Source organism: Uranotaenia lowii, chromosome 2, assembly GCF_029784155.1.
Source record: "Uranotaenia lowii strain MFRU-FL chromosome 2, ASM2978415v1, whole genome shotgun sequence".
NCBI classification, from domain to species: Eukaryota; Metazoa; Arthropoda; class Insecta; order Diptera; family Culicidae; genus Uranotaenia; species Uranotaenia lowii.
This window is the reverse complement of record NC_073692.1, coordinates 248,459,989-248,476,554: the sequence shown is the minus strand read 5'-3', so window position 1 is coordinate 248,476,554 and position 16,566 is coordinate 248,459,989. Positions and strand designations below refer to the sequence as shown.

General features: G+C 39.8%; 1 protein-coding gene across 2 annotated transcripts in view; it reads left to right on the top strand.

Annotated features, from left to right (window-relative positions):
- Positions 1–10,079, top strand: part of LOC129747764 (putative ammonium transporter 2) — a 30,934-nt gene extending 20,855 nt beyond the window's left edge. For both annotated transcript variants that reach the window (XM_055742113.1, XM_055742112.1), the window contains exons 2-5: positions 8,522–8,917; positions 8,981–9,213; positions 9,276–9,532; positions 9,594–10,079. In XM_055742113.1, the coding sequence (XP_055598088.1) occupies positions 8,522–8,917; positions 8,981–9,213; positions 9,276–9,532; positions 9,594–9,995 (1,288 nt within the window). In that variant the 3' untranslated portion in view covers positions 9,996–10,079. The remainder of the gene's footprint in view (positions 1–8,521; positions 8,918–8,980; positions 9,214–9,275; positions 9,533–9,593) is intronic.
- Positions 10,080–16,566: the final 6,487 nt, after the last annotated feature.

The window sequence follows — 16,566 nt, the reverse complement described above, 5'->3', positions numbered from 1 at the left end:
GCAGTAGTCTCAATAGCCTAGAATATTCAAAAAAATCCTACACACAACGTCGGCTGTTTTATCAGCAGTTGGTAGAGAAAATTTGTAGGTTAAAATTTTTACGCTGGTCTTGTATTTTGATTTCTATGGATCTTCGCTTAACGGCAACTTGTTCTACCCATTGGCGAAAATAATAACTGCGGTGGATTTCGACTCGAACATCCTGGCTTATTGGACGATAACACTTTTTGGCACAGCGGCATTCAATCATTTTTTGCTTATGCGAAAGGCGCTGTTTTCCCGCAACAACAGATTTTTGTTCAAGTTTTTTTTCCGCTTACGTTGTGGAACCGCATGCTCACAGCGACTTCCATCCGAAAAGTTTTCCCAAAAACTGCTAATGTTGCCATCATTTTTCCAAAGCGATGCTGAACGAGAAATTGACGGAGAAAAAATCTTCGAACTCCGAACTGTCGTATCCAATAAAGTTGTGCTCATCAATTCCACTTTCAACACTTGGGTACAACTCTCGTATGTAAGCGATACCGGACATTTTAAAACCTTTATTTTTCTTGTGTTGTTGTTGTATTTTGGGTTTATTTTGGCCTGAGGAACGGTTTTCCTTAAAACAGCCGATAACAACAAAACAAAAAAGTTTTCAAGATAACATAAAAAGCACAATGGGACAGTTTTGCGGGTAGAGTCGTGTCAAAATATACCAGCGTAACTGTCCCATTGCTTATTTTTCATTAGATAAGCTTTTGTTTATCATAAATTTATCAAGAACCATATTTTTTAGCATTCATTCAAACATTCTGTGCAAAGAGGAAAAAAAGTGGCCTTCTAGACGCAGAATCAACTAAAGTGTTGAAAAAACTTTGAAGCCGTTTTTTCTCGATTTGATGTTTTTCCATATGGGACATTATGGGTTTTAAACTGCGTTGCAAAAAACACCCTGCCAATGAAGAATTTAAAGACACTTTGTTTCAAGTATCTAAAAATCTCAATCGAGCTAAGGCTGAGGCAAAAAAAAACTACTACCACAGCCTTTTTCAAAAATCTAATCAGAGAGAAATGTGGAAAAGCTTGAACAACCTGATAGGTGTGAACGAATCGAAAAAAGAAACGATAAAGCTAGAGCTAAATGGAGAAGTAACGGAGGAAGGAAAAACGGTGGCCAACGCGTTCAATCACTATTTCTGTAACATAGGAATTCAACTCGCTGCCACAATCCCAAGAAATGTCCACAGAAATGATCATCGATATGTCGGCAACAGCAATAGTATTTATCTTCGACCGGCAACAGAGCAAGAAGTTATCCTTAGAATAAGCAAACTCGACAACTCAAAAAGTCCGGGACCGGATGATATTTATTTATTTTATTATTAATGTCTTTGATAGTAATCACACAAACATATCTTAAACTAAACATGTATTAATTTCTAGAACTACGTATACTATTCTTAAATATATCTTTGGAAATGTTAAAGTTAAAAACGTTTGACACTTCATTGAAAACACGACAACAGTTATACAGAGGATGATTTTGTGCGAAGACGGTGCGGCTGTATGGTATCCACAGAAAGTTCTGTTGACGAAGTCGTCTAGCTGGCGCGTGAATGTTAATGTTTTGCAGCAATTGGGGACAGTCTATATTATTCGTTAACAAGTCAAAAACGAACATTCTTTGAATGTACGTTCGCCTCAAGCGAAGGGTTTCAAGAGATATCAGATTGCATCTTTCTGCATATGGTGGCAGTCGAACGGCATCATTCCAAGGCAATCGACGGAGTGCAAATCGTAGGAACCTCTTTTGTACCCTTTCCAGTCGTTCGATTTGTACTGCCTGATGAGGGGTCCAAACTGCCACGGCATATTCTAAAACGCTACGCACCAGAGCACAGAAAATCGCTTTCAGACAATAAATATCTTCAAAGTCTGCAGTGTTCCTACGGATGAAACCCAAAATAGCAAAACCTTTTGCAGTAGTAGCAGATATGTGTTCCGAGAATGTTAGTTTGCGATCGAATATAACGCCAAGATCTTTGATCGAATCCACTCGTTCCATTTCCACTGTATCCATTGCATAGTTAAAACGTAACGGTTCTCTCGTTTTACAGAACGTAATGCATCTGCATTTACTAGTATTAGCTACCATTCCATGACACCTGCACCAATTCAGAAGAGTCGAAATGTCTGCTTGAAGTGCTGCACAGTCCATAAGTGATTCGATATTTCTGAATATTTTAAGGTCGTCTGCGTACATTAGTTTTGAGGATTTGAGTATCCAGGCAAGATCGTTCACAAAAATAATGAAGATGAGTGGTCCTAAGTGGCTTCCCTGAGGGACGCCGGAGGGAACTTCAAATGGCTGAGACTGGATTCCCCGTAAATTTACAAATGCTCGTCTGTTTGTCAGGTACGAGAGCAGCCACTTTGTAGACCACGATGGGAAGCCGTAGCGTACAATTTTACGGATTGCGATCTCATGAGGAACCTTATCAAATGCTTTGGAGAAGTCAATATAAACGGCGTCCACTTGTTGTTTTTTGCTAACAGCAGTATATAGTGTAGCGGAATAGCTCATAAGATTTGAAACCGTAGATCTATTCTTCATAAAACCGTGTTGATATTCTGATAAAATTGGTTTAGCAGCATTATAAAGTCGCTCGTATAGTAGTGTTTCAAAAACTTTTGACAGACAACAGAGTATCGAAATGGGTCTATAATTCTCCACTCCATGAATATTTCCCGATTTATGGATTGGGGTTATGGCAGCGGTTTTCCAGATACTAGGAAAAATACCATCATTTAGAGATCGATTGAATATAATGCGCAGTGGTTCGGCGAGTGTTTCTGCGATCGCTAGTATAAAAGACGGTGGAATACCGTCTGGGCCGGGTCCTTTTGTTGGATCAACAGATTTAAGGGCTGTCAAGACTTCACGGTTGGTTAAAATAGGCTGAGGAAGGTTTATGTCAAAGCTAGGCAAAGCTTCGGAATACTCGTTGACGGCCGGTGGGCTATGTGAAGAATATACACTCTTGAAGAATTCAGCAAACAGATCAGCAGATTCACGGGTAGTTTCAGATGACCGACCGTCAAGTGAGACTCGCGATGGAAAGCTGTTGACGGAACGTCGAGATTTTATGAATTTCCAGAACTCTGATGGCCTATTTTTCATTTCCCGTTCCACATTATTTATATATCGTCTGACTGAATACGGTATTACGTAGCGCTGAATATTCGGCTTCCATTGATACTAGGTCAGCTTTGTTTGCTGCAGTTCTGTTCCGAAAATATCGTTTACGTATTCTGCGCAATCTATTACAAGAAAGGCGAAGCTCTGTGTTCCACCACGGCTGTTTGTATGATTTTCGGGAAGGACGTTTTCTGGGAGTGTGAAGCGCAACTATCCTTAGCAGATGATCGTAGAAAACGGAAACAGCTTCATCAGGGCAGAGATGTTCAATAAGGTGTGTCCAATCTATTGATGCTAGTGTTTCAATTACTGGGATAATAATTACAATAATTACAATAATTACATCTTCCAAAATCAAGGTCGTGACGGTAATCGTCGTCAATCAAGACATTATCGTCGAAGCAATCAAATATTATAACATGTGGTCTGTGATGGCGATCAGTGGGTAAAATTGAACTAGGTGGATCAACAATGTCAGTTACATCTGGTTTGTTCATAAAAATCAAATCCAGAACTCTACCGTTGACGTTCTCTCGAGAGCACATCTGAGAAAGGCCAGTAGCTAGAGTGGTTTCGATAACAGCCAATTCTTGTTCGGTGGATGCATTTACGGGAAGATATCCATTGGAAGTTTCGTCGAAATTCCACGAAAGATTCGGGAAATTATAGTCACCAGCAACAACTACAATATCGTTTACAGCTGTGGATTGCATTATGCCGTCCATGGCCGTACAGTGCGACGCATAGGTAGACAGGTCGGTATTGGATAGATATTCCAGCACATTTTGTCAAAGCGAATCATACCATTTTGGCACCCTTGATTAGAGACGTTTTCAACGATTGCATACAAAACGGTGAATTCCCAGAATTCCTGAAAATAGCACGAGTTTTACCCATCTATAAAACAGGAAAAAAGACTGATTGCAGCAACTATCGCCCGATTTCTATACTATCGGTGTTCAGTAAGATCTTGGAGCAGCTAATAGCTGATCGTGTCTCGCAATTCCTGAAGCACCACAATATCCTGTACACCTATCAATATGGCTTTCGCGAAGGATCGAGTACCCTGACAGCAGCCTCTGAGCTAGTGGATGCAATCCACAATGCCCTTGATAGCAGAAAATTCATGGGAGTTTTGTTCCTAGATTTGAAGAAGGCTTTTGACACGATCGACCAGACTATTCTTCTCCGCAAACTAGAATCTTGTGGAATCAGAGGTAGTGCGAATTCCCTTTTTGGGAGTTATTTAACCAACCGGAAACAATACGTCCAAATAAACCAGTCAACCAGTGATCTATGTAACTTGTCTGTTGGAGTTCCTCAAGGCAGCAATCTAGGGCCTCTTTTGTTCATCCTCTATGTAAACGATCTGCAAAAATTACATTTACATGGTAAACCCAGACTGTTTGCTGACGATACTTCACTGTCCTACGAGCACACCGATGTTGGAACGATAATTTCCCAGATGTCGACTGATTTAGAAAAACTTCAGGAATATTTTGATGCAAACCTCCTCTCGCTCAACCTGGATAAGACAAAATATGTCATCTTTAGATCCACGAATCGACCTTCTGAGAGCCACAATCAGCTGAAAGTTGGAACCACAATTATTGAACAAGTTAAAACTTTCAAATACCTAGGCCTAAAGTTCGACGAGCAGATTAGATGGAACGCGCATATAGATGGCCTTAGAAATGAACTAAGTGCCATACACAGCATCATATGGAAGATTTCGAGATTCGTTCCTTCTAAACAACTAACCTGTGTGTATCATGCATTTGTGCAATCCAAGTTACAATACATGGTCTCGATTTGGGGAGCTGCTAGGAAAAGCTACATCAGACCTCTTCAAGCCATGCAGAACCGATGCTTAAAAGCAGTTTATAAACGGCCAAGACTTTACTCCTCCCACGATCTATACCAAGAAGCCTCGCACTCGATACTACCAATAGCCGCTTTAAGAGAACTTCAAAGTGTGATTCAGATCCACAACAAACTGTACAATCCGCTTTTCCATCACAACCAACAAATCCAGCAGCTGAACCACAGATTTCCAACACGCTCAAGAGGAAATATAGCAACTAGGAGAGCCAACACGGAGAAAATGAAAAGATCGCCTGAATACTACAGCAGAATGAAGTACAATAATCTCCCAGCATTCCTGAAACATGTAACGAACAAAGCTAGTTTCAAGCGTCAAGTCAAAATCCACCTTAAAACCAACCTCACAAGCTTCCTGAACTAAAGTAAAGCAAAACTAATTAAGTTGTGAACCAGCTCGAACTAGTTCCCTTAACAGAGAACAATCTCACTGGGGACTTAAAAAAAATCAAATTCCTCACTTGGAAAATATCTGCCACTAATCGCCACAATACAAATTTTCTGTATACTCCCTCTCCGCTAGCCACCACCCGCCACCACCCGCCACCAAATCGCCCCACCAAACCGCCACCAAGCCGCCACCAATTACCACCACCAAGCAAGAAATGTGAAAATTGTTATAGTGAAGAAAAGAAATTATGTGCGATCGAAATATTGTAAATTATGAAAAGAAGTAACAAAAAAAAAAAATAGTGAGGAGGTTTTATGCCTTCGGGAGCATGGTCTTCCATTTTTTAAATAAGATCAACTCCCGGGGGCTTTTCCCTGCTCTTAAAAAAAAAAAAAAAAGATGCCTTAATTTCAGAGCAAAGGTTAACGCTTAATATGTTTTAGAACTGTTTTCTAAAATGTTTAATTTATCGGCCTTAGCGGTGAAAAGTGATGTCCGTTTTAGTAGGGACATCTAAAGATTATGATTTTTTTTTATATAGATGGATAGAAGGCTAGATGAAATGAAACATGGTGAAAATGAGCGGGTAGGATTTAGGATTTAAAAGCATTTTCATCACATATCAAATTTTTGTTCCTCACGGGCCTACTACTATAAAGTGGTAGATACAGATAGAGTTGCATCTATCACCACACATTAGTAGGCCAAGCGTGGTCCGCCCCACAAGGGAAAACTTGCAGTGTGGCCGAACAAAAAGATGATAGGTGATCGCTCAGATAAGCTCCCTTTAACTCAGAAACGCATCTATCGATAGTCTTCTCAGTTTGTTATCTTCGCATTCGTTACATCCGAGGTTTCTCATCATTCAGGTATACAGTAGAACCCCGCTTATCCGAGGATGTCGGGGGAAGAACCACTTTGGAATAGTAAAACTTCGAATCACATGAAACATTTAGAAAACACTCCTTTTACTATAGATTGCAACCTCTAGGCGCATAGATCGGTAAACACATGGATTTTGTTATGCTATTTAATTGTCGTCATTCGGAAATTTAGTATTTAAACTAGTCGAATACGAGCAAAACAATAATAGGTAGTATCACTATGTTTTTTGCTTGTGATAATATGAATGATTGAAAATCATCAAACATTTTTTTATAATATGTTTTAAATTGTTCAACGGATAAATCAAGCATAAATTTAATTTTTTTCTGAAGAAGCAATTGGCGTTGAGGACCAAAAATATGAAAAAAGTGCCTAATAAGAATAGAACCACTAATGTTATGCAAAAAAAAGAAAAATTCAAAATATTTTTTTTTTAATTTTAGCGTTTTTGACAGCTTGTTTTAAATTTGTTTAACCGTAGGATGAAAATTAAAAAATCTCAAAAAACTGCTTTGCATTGCCAATGAATTTGTTGATTTATTTAACCTTGGCAAAATCATTTCTGGAATTTTGTGAAAGCTCTAGCCTGCAAAACATGCCATTTTAAAGGTGCTGTCCACTAGCTGACATGCACATGACAGCAGTAGTAGGATGTGATGCAGCCTACCTGTTTCTTTCCCTTTAATGCTGCTACCTTTAGCTTTTTTGGAGGAGCCTGGAAGAAAATATGAATAACCATATTTTATGTCATAATCAAAATAATAAAGCAAAATCTAACCGTATAAACACCAGTCTCATCAGCGTTATAATTACGATCTGGTAGTAATCTCGCATCCGTTAGCACTTCTTCCAGTAAATGGTAAAATAGCGAGGCTGCTGGCTTATTGAACCCTCTAGCTCGAGCAACTCATGTGGCTTCTGGCTTACGGAAAGACAGTTTCGGATTCCGTTACAATAAATTGCTCAGCCAATCTTTTCCGGTCATCTAGTTTGATGCATTGAACCGGTGCTTTTATCCGTTTTTCTCGGCTAGGTCATAGGCCAGTTTCCGAACGTTGGTCATGGCTATGCCGTAGAATCGTTTTTCCAAATCTAACAGATGCTGGACAAGTTCCTGTTCCTGTTGGGGATTGAAAACGGGATCGACTGATGCAAGACTGGTTGAAATGTTGGGATTTGAAAGGTAGCGAATCAAAGCTCTAGGAAGATCTTGGAATCCCGAAGTTAGCAACCGCCGTCTTAACTGGCGATCCATTTTTAGCTGCTTACACGACCTTTCCAGCAGCTGGAAGCTACATGACTCTCGTTTAGTCTTACGGTTATATTTCGAAGGAATCTGTAGGATAATTGCAACAAGGTATTAAAATAACCATTAAAAACAAATTTGTGTACGTTTTACCCGACCTCGCTAGATTTTTTCTTGAATCCTCGTTGCTCTAATCCTTACCAAAAAACTTTCCCGGTTTCTCCTAAATCGTTGCCAAACACCTCAATTGGTACTTCACTGTAGAAAAAATAAAGATTAATTTAATTTAATAAGTATTTTTCGCGAATTATATGCTATTTTCTGAACAGAGAAATTTACATAACTTGGCACATCCGCAATTTTTTGTTTAGTTTATTTTTCAACTGTTTCAAAAGCCTACTTTCTGTAAATCAACAGTACGTCTCAAAAGCATTGCTATACAAAAGAGAAAGTATTCTCATGGTTCGTGTCCGTCTTGCTCGACTTTTGCCCTAAGATAACTTGTCGCTTCTAGGGGTTTAATAAAAAAAATGAATTCCACTGCAAACTGAGAAAAACATTTTCAAACAGTTAAGACACGAATGCCACATGGATGGTAAAGTGTCATTAATAAAACTTTTAACAAAAAATTTTTTCAAACCGTTGCAAAGCAATTTGAAAAAGCATAATTGATACCGAGATAGATGAAGGTCTAATTTGAGCAAGATATGAAAATAACATAACTGTTAAGCATTATGAGCGCGATGTGCGATGAAAACGAAAAACACTAAAAAACCAGAAACACATTCAACACTGATTTAAATCAATACAGTCCAAATTTTATGTGTATTATCTAAAATAATCTGTTTCACGGGGACCACTTTCACTGTGAAGGCTAGTGTAGTTTTCCGACATTTTTTAATTAATCGTTTACTTTTTTTCATGTTTTCTATTCCAGATGCAACTTCAAAGCCTACTGTTTGTTTTCGTTCCTCAATACCATCGTTTACTGTATTCCTGCCGGTTGGGTATGGGGTGAGCATGGATTTCTGAGTAACCTTGGAGTAGTGGACATTGCCGGGAGTGGACCGGTGCATCTGATTGGAGGATCATCGGCATTTGCATCGGCTGTGATGCTGGGACCGCGTTTGGGACGTTATGCCAAAGGAATAGAACCACTGCCCCTGGGAAATCCTGTGAATGCTTGCATGGGGCTTTTCGTTCTGTGGTGGGGATGGCTGGCCTTCAATTCCGGCAGTACGTATGGCGTGAGCGGCGCTAAGTGGATTTACGCAGCTAGAGCAGCAGTTATGACAATGATGGGATCTTTTGGCGGAGGTTGTTTCAGTATTGTGTGAGTATTCAAATGAGTAAAATAATATGACATTTACATCATTAAACTTATATATCATTTCAGATATTCAATGTCTCGCAATGAAGGACGGATGGATATTGTTGATTTGATAAATGGGATTTTGGCATCGTTGGTGTCTGTCACAGCTGGATGTTTCCTGTATCATGCTTGGGAGGCAATCCTAATCGGGTTGATCGGGTCTGCTCTGTGCTGCCTGAGTATGCCTCTGTTCGACAAAATGGGTGTCGATGATCCAGTAGGTGCAAGTGCAGTTCACGGTGTTGCGGGAATTTGGGGTGACCAAAAAATAATGTTGGTAATGACATGTTAAAAGCTTGAACTTCTATCTTCTTTGTAGGTGTTCTTGCCGTAGGACTATTTGCAGATAATCCTATACCACTTGGAACCACAAATGGACGATCCGGTTTGTTCAAGGGAGGCGGCTGGTACTTGCTAGGTGTACAGGCCCTTTCAGCACTATGTTTATCGTGTTGGGCTATTTGTTCTACATTTGCTTTGCTTTGGGTCATCAATAAAATAGTTCCCATTAGGATGGATCCGAACGAGGAACTTTTGGGAGCGGATTTGATGGAACATCGCATTAGACATTCACAGGTAATTTAATATTTAAAGGTTAGTTATAACAGTAATAATTGCGATTTTGTACGCTCTTCAGATTGGAATATCCAGAGCTCTCTCGGCCCTGGCGCCACTAAAGGTTGATTTGGATGATGCAAAAACGGCGCCGCCAATTGGGCGAAATCCCGGTCACGATCAGTGCGTGGATGAAATTCGTGCTGCTAGTCAAAAGTTGTACGAATGGCGATCGTTTATGGATAAAATGTCTCCTCAAAAAAAGGTTGAGGAGCAACAGCCCGAAGCTGGTCAAGCTGAAATTGGTAAAGGCGGTTCCTTCAAATTGCGCAACATAAAGAAAAAATCCAAAAACGATACTCAATTTGGAAACGATGGAAAGTACACAAACACAGCTGGCAATAACCAAATGTTTGTAATATCTGGAGCTAATCATAACAATTTACCTGAGAGAAATGATCAAAACTTTGCTTGGATTGATTAAGCCGTGAAGATAAGTTTGATTCACTTTCAAACATAAACAAAGCAATATTTGCTACGGAATAATAAATGATATTGTTAAAATAAATAAATTAGAAAGTTTTTAGTTGATTGCTTAACACATTTTCTCGAGGTTTACGAAAAAAACGCTTGTAAAGTTTGAAACTTGTTTTCATGAAAAAAACGCGTGCACCATTTGTTGGTAAAACCAACAAACAACAGACAGAAAACACATCAAAGAATACTTTTGTTTACGTTTGTGATTCTGATGACTAGTATTTATGAAAAAATTACAATTCGTTTCAAGTTGATGCGAATTTATCAAAGTTCAATTTAATTAAACCTGTATTGCGGATACACGGATAGTTTCTATAGAAAGTTTGATGGATTCCAAGCGAAATAAGGAGATTTCTTTCAAAATTATTCACGGATTATCCATCATGGTCGAAAAACAAATCTATTGAGCTAATACCATTTTAGGAAAGTTTATCTGTTCCTAATTAATGTTTTATTACGATAATTATTACGATTCACGACGATATTGACCATGGGACTAATATGCGAATATTGAATTTTGGATTATAGATACCTGAATTTTTCAAATTTGGATTATGTAGTATCTTGCCCTTCCGTACCCGTCTTACATCAAGACTCAGGCATAGGCTTTAACTGACTAGAGTAAGAGAAGTTAGATGTGTTTTAGAAGGCAAGCACGAAAGACGTATTTCCTCCCTGACGGCACACTACGATTCTACACTGGCGACGAGAATCAAAATGGCGAACCAACTAGGTAAGTAATTGTCTGTAGGAAGAATATTATAGAGAAAGAGAGTTGAAGTATCGAAATGGTACAGTCGCTTTAATGCGAGAAATCTGTTGCCTGAAACCATTCTGCTTGAAGCAGGTATAAGCAAACGAAATAGACCAGTCGCTTAAATGCGGATTGAGATAAGTACTGGTCTATTCTGCGAAAGAGCAGGACAGCGTAGAATCGCTTCAATGCGGTCAGCCGGAAAAATAGTTCTGGCTGGTAGTTGAATCGTACATGTGATGTATGGGAAGAAAATGAAAGAGGAAGCTTTCCATTTTCTGCCAAACATGTTGGTTTGGGTGAAAGTGTATGGTGCTATATACGTACAGAAGTACTCTTGTCTATGCTAAAGATTATGAGGAGAGAATAAAAGGAATGACAAAGCAGTGTCACAGTATGAGTGAGAGGTTGATTAAAATTGAGGAAGAAAAATTTCTCTCTGGCTCATTTGTCAAACATCCGATTTCCTTGTTTACATTTTGCCACCAGCTAGGTTTGTTCCCTATTCTCTCGCTCATACTCGAATAATTGATGAGAAAGTTATGAATCTCAAAAGTGATGTGAGTTCATGTTTGTTTTTCAGATTTGATTCGGTCTCTCGGTTTGCATTTGCAAGCATTTGACTATGCGGCTCACACGGATGACGTCGGTATCGAGTGGCGCAAGTGGGTGAAGGCATTTGACACTATGATTCGCGCCAGCCGCATTGATGATGACGAATGGAAGAAGGACTTGCTGCTGCATTATGCTGGGCCCAGCGTTCAGCAATTGTTTGATACGTTGCCCGACTTACCTGGAAGTAGTATGCGTGGCCCACTTGCGAATGTGGATGTGTATTTCCCGAACATGTCTTGTTACGAGGAAACTGTGGCTAAATTGAACGCGTTCTTTCTCCCTAGAGAGAATTCTACATACGAACGTCACTTGTTTCGTCAAATAAAACAAAAAGTTGACGAAAGTATTGATTCGTTTACCGTTCGCTTGCGTGTTCAGGCCGAAAGATGTGGCTTTGGAGATAAGATCGAAGAGAACATCAAGGACCAAATAATTGAAAACTGCCAATCGTCGGCTCTGCGCAGGGATTTACTCAAAAGAGATGATGTGGATCTGCAAGGAGTTTTGAGAATGGCCAAAGTTTTTGAAACTGTAGCAGTGCAAGAAAAATCGTTCACCAAAGCTGACGTGATGAAGCCGCAAATTACCGAAGTAAACAAGATTGAAGTCAAGCCATCTTACGGTGACGGTAAGAGAGCTCGTTTTTCTAATTCGATGCGATTGGAATGTCATCGGTGTGGTTATTTTGGCCATATTGCTCGAGATGAAAGTTGCCCAGCTCGTGGTAAATCATGCAAGAAGTGTGGGGGAAGTGACCACTATGCTAAGAAGTGCCGCAAGCGGAAGCAACCGAAAGCAGCATCTACTCGGGACATACCAGAGGGTGTTAGCCGCAATCGAGATTCGACAGTTAATCAAATCGTGGAAACAGAGGTGGAATATGTGTTCCACTTGACGGGCACCGACTGCGAAGGCGAGGTACAATGCGAAATAGGAGGTGTTTCTGATACAGTTGTGATTGACTCAGGCTCAAAGTATAATTTGTTGAGCGAGTCGGTTTGGAAATTTTTGAAATCTCAGAAGGTGATTGTGACTAACCAGAAAACGGATGTGACCAAAATCTTCAAGGTTTACGGCGGACAGGAGTTATCGGTCCTCGGAGCATTTACTGCAGCTGTGAAGCTGGGCGATCAAAATGCATTGGCTGAATTCTATGTCATGAAGGGTAGCGGCAAGATTTTAATTGGACGGGATACTGCAACAGCTATGGGAGTTTTAAAAATCGACGTCGTGAATGAGATCGAGGCTGAGAATAAAACTGGTGTGTTGGGCACCATTAAAGGCATTGTCGTCGATATTCCTGTAAAACCCGGGGTTACTCCTGTTGTTCAGCCGTATCGGCGAATCCCTGTAGCTCTGGAAAAGCTAGTAGACAAAAAACTAGATGAGCTGCTGAGTCAGGGAATAATAGAAAAAGTGGACGAACCATCCAAGTGGGTGTCCCCGGTTGTGGTTGTACCCAAAGGAGATGATGTGCGTATTTGTGTCGACATGCGTCGGGCAAACGAAGCTGTTGAGAGGGAGAATCATCCTCTGCCAACGATTGAGGATTTTTTACCCAATCTTGCCAAGGCAAAAGTTTTCTCAAGACTCGATGTGGAAAACGCTTTCCACCAGGTGGGTTAAAATTTTATTAAAATTTTAGCTAACAGCGGTAGTCTTTCGATTGAAATGAAGAGTGGTTTTATTTTGTAACAAGCAGAGATTTAAGTTATGTTTTCCAGCTGTCAGTTTGAAAAGACCTGTTAATAAAGACGATTATTTTTCTCGAGAATTGATGTAGTAAACTTTATTCTAGGTGGAAATATCACAGAGATCAAGAGAAATAACCACTTTCATCACACGTCGAGGGCTATTCAGGTACGCTCGCTTGATGTTTGGCATCAGCTGTGCCCCTGAACTGTTCCAGAAAATTATGGAACAGGTTTTAGGTGGATGCGAAGGCTGTGTGAATTTTATTGATGACGTGATAGTTTACGGATCCGATGTACTGGAACATAATACGCGGTTGGAGAAAGTACGCTGTAAGTTACAGGAAATGAACGTTAAATTGAACAATTCCAAATGCGTTTATGGTGTGACGGAGTTGAAATTTCTGGGACATATTTTATCTGCTAATGGGATTCGACCAGACACAGATAAGTTGGAGTCTATTCGCAATTTTCGAGAGCCATGTTCCAAAGAAGAAACCCGAAGTTTTTTAGGATTAGTCAATTATGTGGGAAAGTTTATACCCAATTTGGCGACACTAACTGACCCACTTCGACAGCTTCTAAAACAACAGAGTAAGTTTGTTTGGAACCAAATGCACCAGGCAGCGTTCGATAATCTGAAGAGTTACATGACGAATCCTACGACTCTAGGATATTTTAACATAGAAGACCGTACTCAGCTCGTAGCTGATGCCAGCCCGGTTGGCCTCGGGGCTGTCCTTATACAGATTAACGACCAAGGTCCTAGAATAATTTCATACGCCAGTCGAAGTTTAACGGAAGTGGAAAAACGTTACGCTCAAATAGAGAAAGAAGCCTTAGCTCTGGTTTGGGCGGTGGAACGCTTCCACTTTTATTTGTATGGGCAGTCATTTGAATTAATCACCGACCATAAACCACTAGAAACTATTTTTGGTCCTCGTTCGAAACCCTGTGCCAGGATTGAAAGGTGGGTTGTTCGCTTACAGGCCTATAAGGGTACAGTAGTCTATCGACCCGGTAAATCTAACATCGCTGACCCACTTTCAAGACTTGCTGTTACATCCCAAGGAACTGGTAAGGTTTTCGAAGAATATTCAGAGCACTATGTTAACTGGGTAGCCATGAATGCTATTCCGGTTGCCTTAAAGATATCCCAGGTAGAAAAATAGTCCTTTGAGGATAGTACACCGAAAATAATTTTCACTTTAAAGGTAAGTGACATCTGGAGTGAATTTGCGCCATACGTAAATTCATGTGAATTTTAAGTGACCGGTCAAGTGAAATCACTTAAGTGAGCGATCAAGTGAATTTCAAGTGAATGGCAAAGTCAATTTCAAATGTTTGCTCAGGTCATTAATATCTTTCAATTGTAGTGGTTTTTAGGTGAAATTTCGGAATATCAAACATTAATCAACTTTGTTTCTACAAAACAATTATTTATTAAAAATACAACGTAAAAAACGTCACTTTTTCTTCTTCAAAAAGATTTTTCGGCTTCGAAAAATCATTGACTTACTCACTTTGACGAGACATTCGGGTTGATCTTTTCTGAAATAATAATTAAAAAATAAAATAAATTTAACTAGTATTTTTTGTTTTGCATGATACTTACTTTAATTGCATTTGAATATTTCCAAAATAAATCATCATCGGAAAACGTATCCGAAACCTGATTGCTTTAAAAAGGGTCTCTGCGACGTGTTAACCGGTTCACACGATGTTTCTGTCGGTCGACCTATGGAAAATATCATTGTTTTATAACATATAAATTACTTTAATTCTGCATCTACCAACTCAAACAAACCTCTGTTGTTTCTTTTCCAAACAACAATGAAACAATCAATACTGACATTGTTGACATTCGCTATGCAAAAAATCACTTGAATTTTAAGTGATGGGCAAGTGAATATTGGCTTAAGTGACCGGTCAAGTGGATTTCAAGTGAGCATCGAAGACATTCAATGCCGGTCACTTAAAACTCAAGTGATGAGCTAGTGTATATTGATTCGGTCACTTAAAACTTAAGTGAGAGGCAAGTGAAATGTACATGAGCCACTTGAAATGAAGAAATTCACTGCGTTTTCACTTTTAAGTGATTCTTCTAGTGTTTTTTAAGTGTGAATTTGGGTTCAGTGTACAATCTCAGCTGTGAAGACCGCATTAGAGCATGGTTCATGGAATCAAGAGGTCGCTTTATCAAACCTTTCGAGACTGAGCTATGTTTTGCTGGACAGATACTTTTGCGTGGGACCCGTATAGTTATGCCTACAAAACTGAGAATGCATACGCTTGATTTGGCACATGAAGGTCACCCGGGTATGACCGTTATGAAACAGCGGTTGCGTGCGAAGGTATGGTGGCCAAAAATCGACAGTCAGGTGGAAAAGTACATTAAAGGCTGTCGTGGTTGCACACTTGTAGCAGCACCTACTGGTCCGGAACCGTTGAAACGAAGAGAACTGCCTTCGGAACCGTGGCAACATCTGGCTATCGATTATCTCGGGCCACTGCCAACGGGGCACTATCTTTTTGTAGTCGTGGATTACTTCAGCCGCTATATAGAGGTTGAGGTGATGAAGAAAATTGACTCCTGTGAGACCATCAAAAGGTTGACGTCCATTTTCGCTCGTTTTGGGTTGCCAATTTCCATAACAGCAGATAACGGTCCCCAGTTCAGTAGCGATGAGTTTCGAACCTTCTGTGAAACAAATAACATCAAGTTAATCAATACGACCCCTTACTGGCCCCAACAAAATGGTGAGGTCGAACGACAGAATCGTTCTATTTTAAAAAGACTCTCAATAAGTCAGGCGACCAATGCGGACTGGGAAGTCGAGTTGAACAAATATCTTCTGATGTATCGATCTTCCCCACACTCGACAACAGGAAGAACTCCTTCAGAAATGCTTTTTGGTCACAACATACGCGATAAGTTACCATCAACCTAAAGAAACGGATGAGGAAATGGCTGATAGAGATAAGGAGATGAAGGATAAAGGTAGAAGGTATGCCGATGCGAAACGCAATGCAAAACCGAATCCAATCTCAGAAGGAGATAAGGTGTTACTGAAAAAGATGGTAAAGACAAACAAACTCACTCCCAACTTCGACCCTGAAGTGTTCAAAGTCCTTAAAAGAAAAGGCGGAGATGTTCTAGTGGCTTCTGAAGATTCGGGAGTCAAGTACAGAAGACATGTTTCTCATCTTCAGATAATTAGCACTGATAACATAAATCTACAAGCAACATCACTATCACCTCTATTAGACTCAACATCATTGGCCACATCATCGTCATCAGATGCAGCGTCGTCATCGTCAACTAAACCTTTATGCCCTATTATTCAATCGAACTCATCAGATGGCTCAGGAAGATCAAAGAGACAGATACGAACTCCAGCATATTTACAGGATTATTCACATGACATTTAACCTTGACATTTAAGTTTATTTTGAAA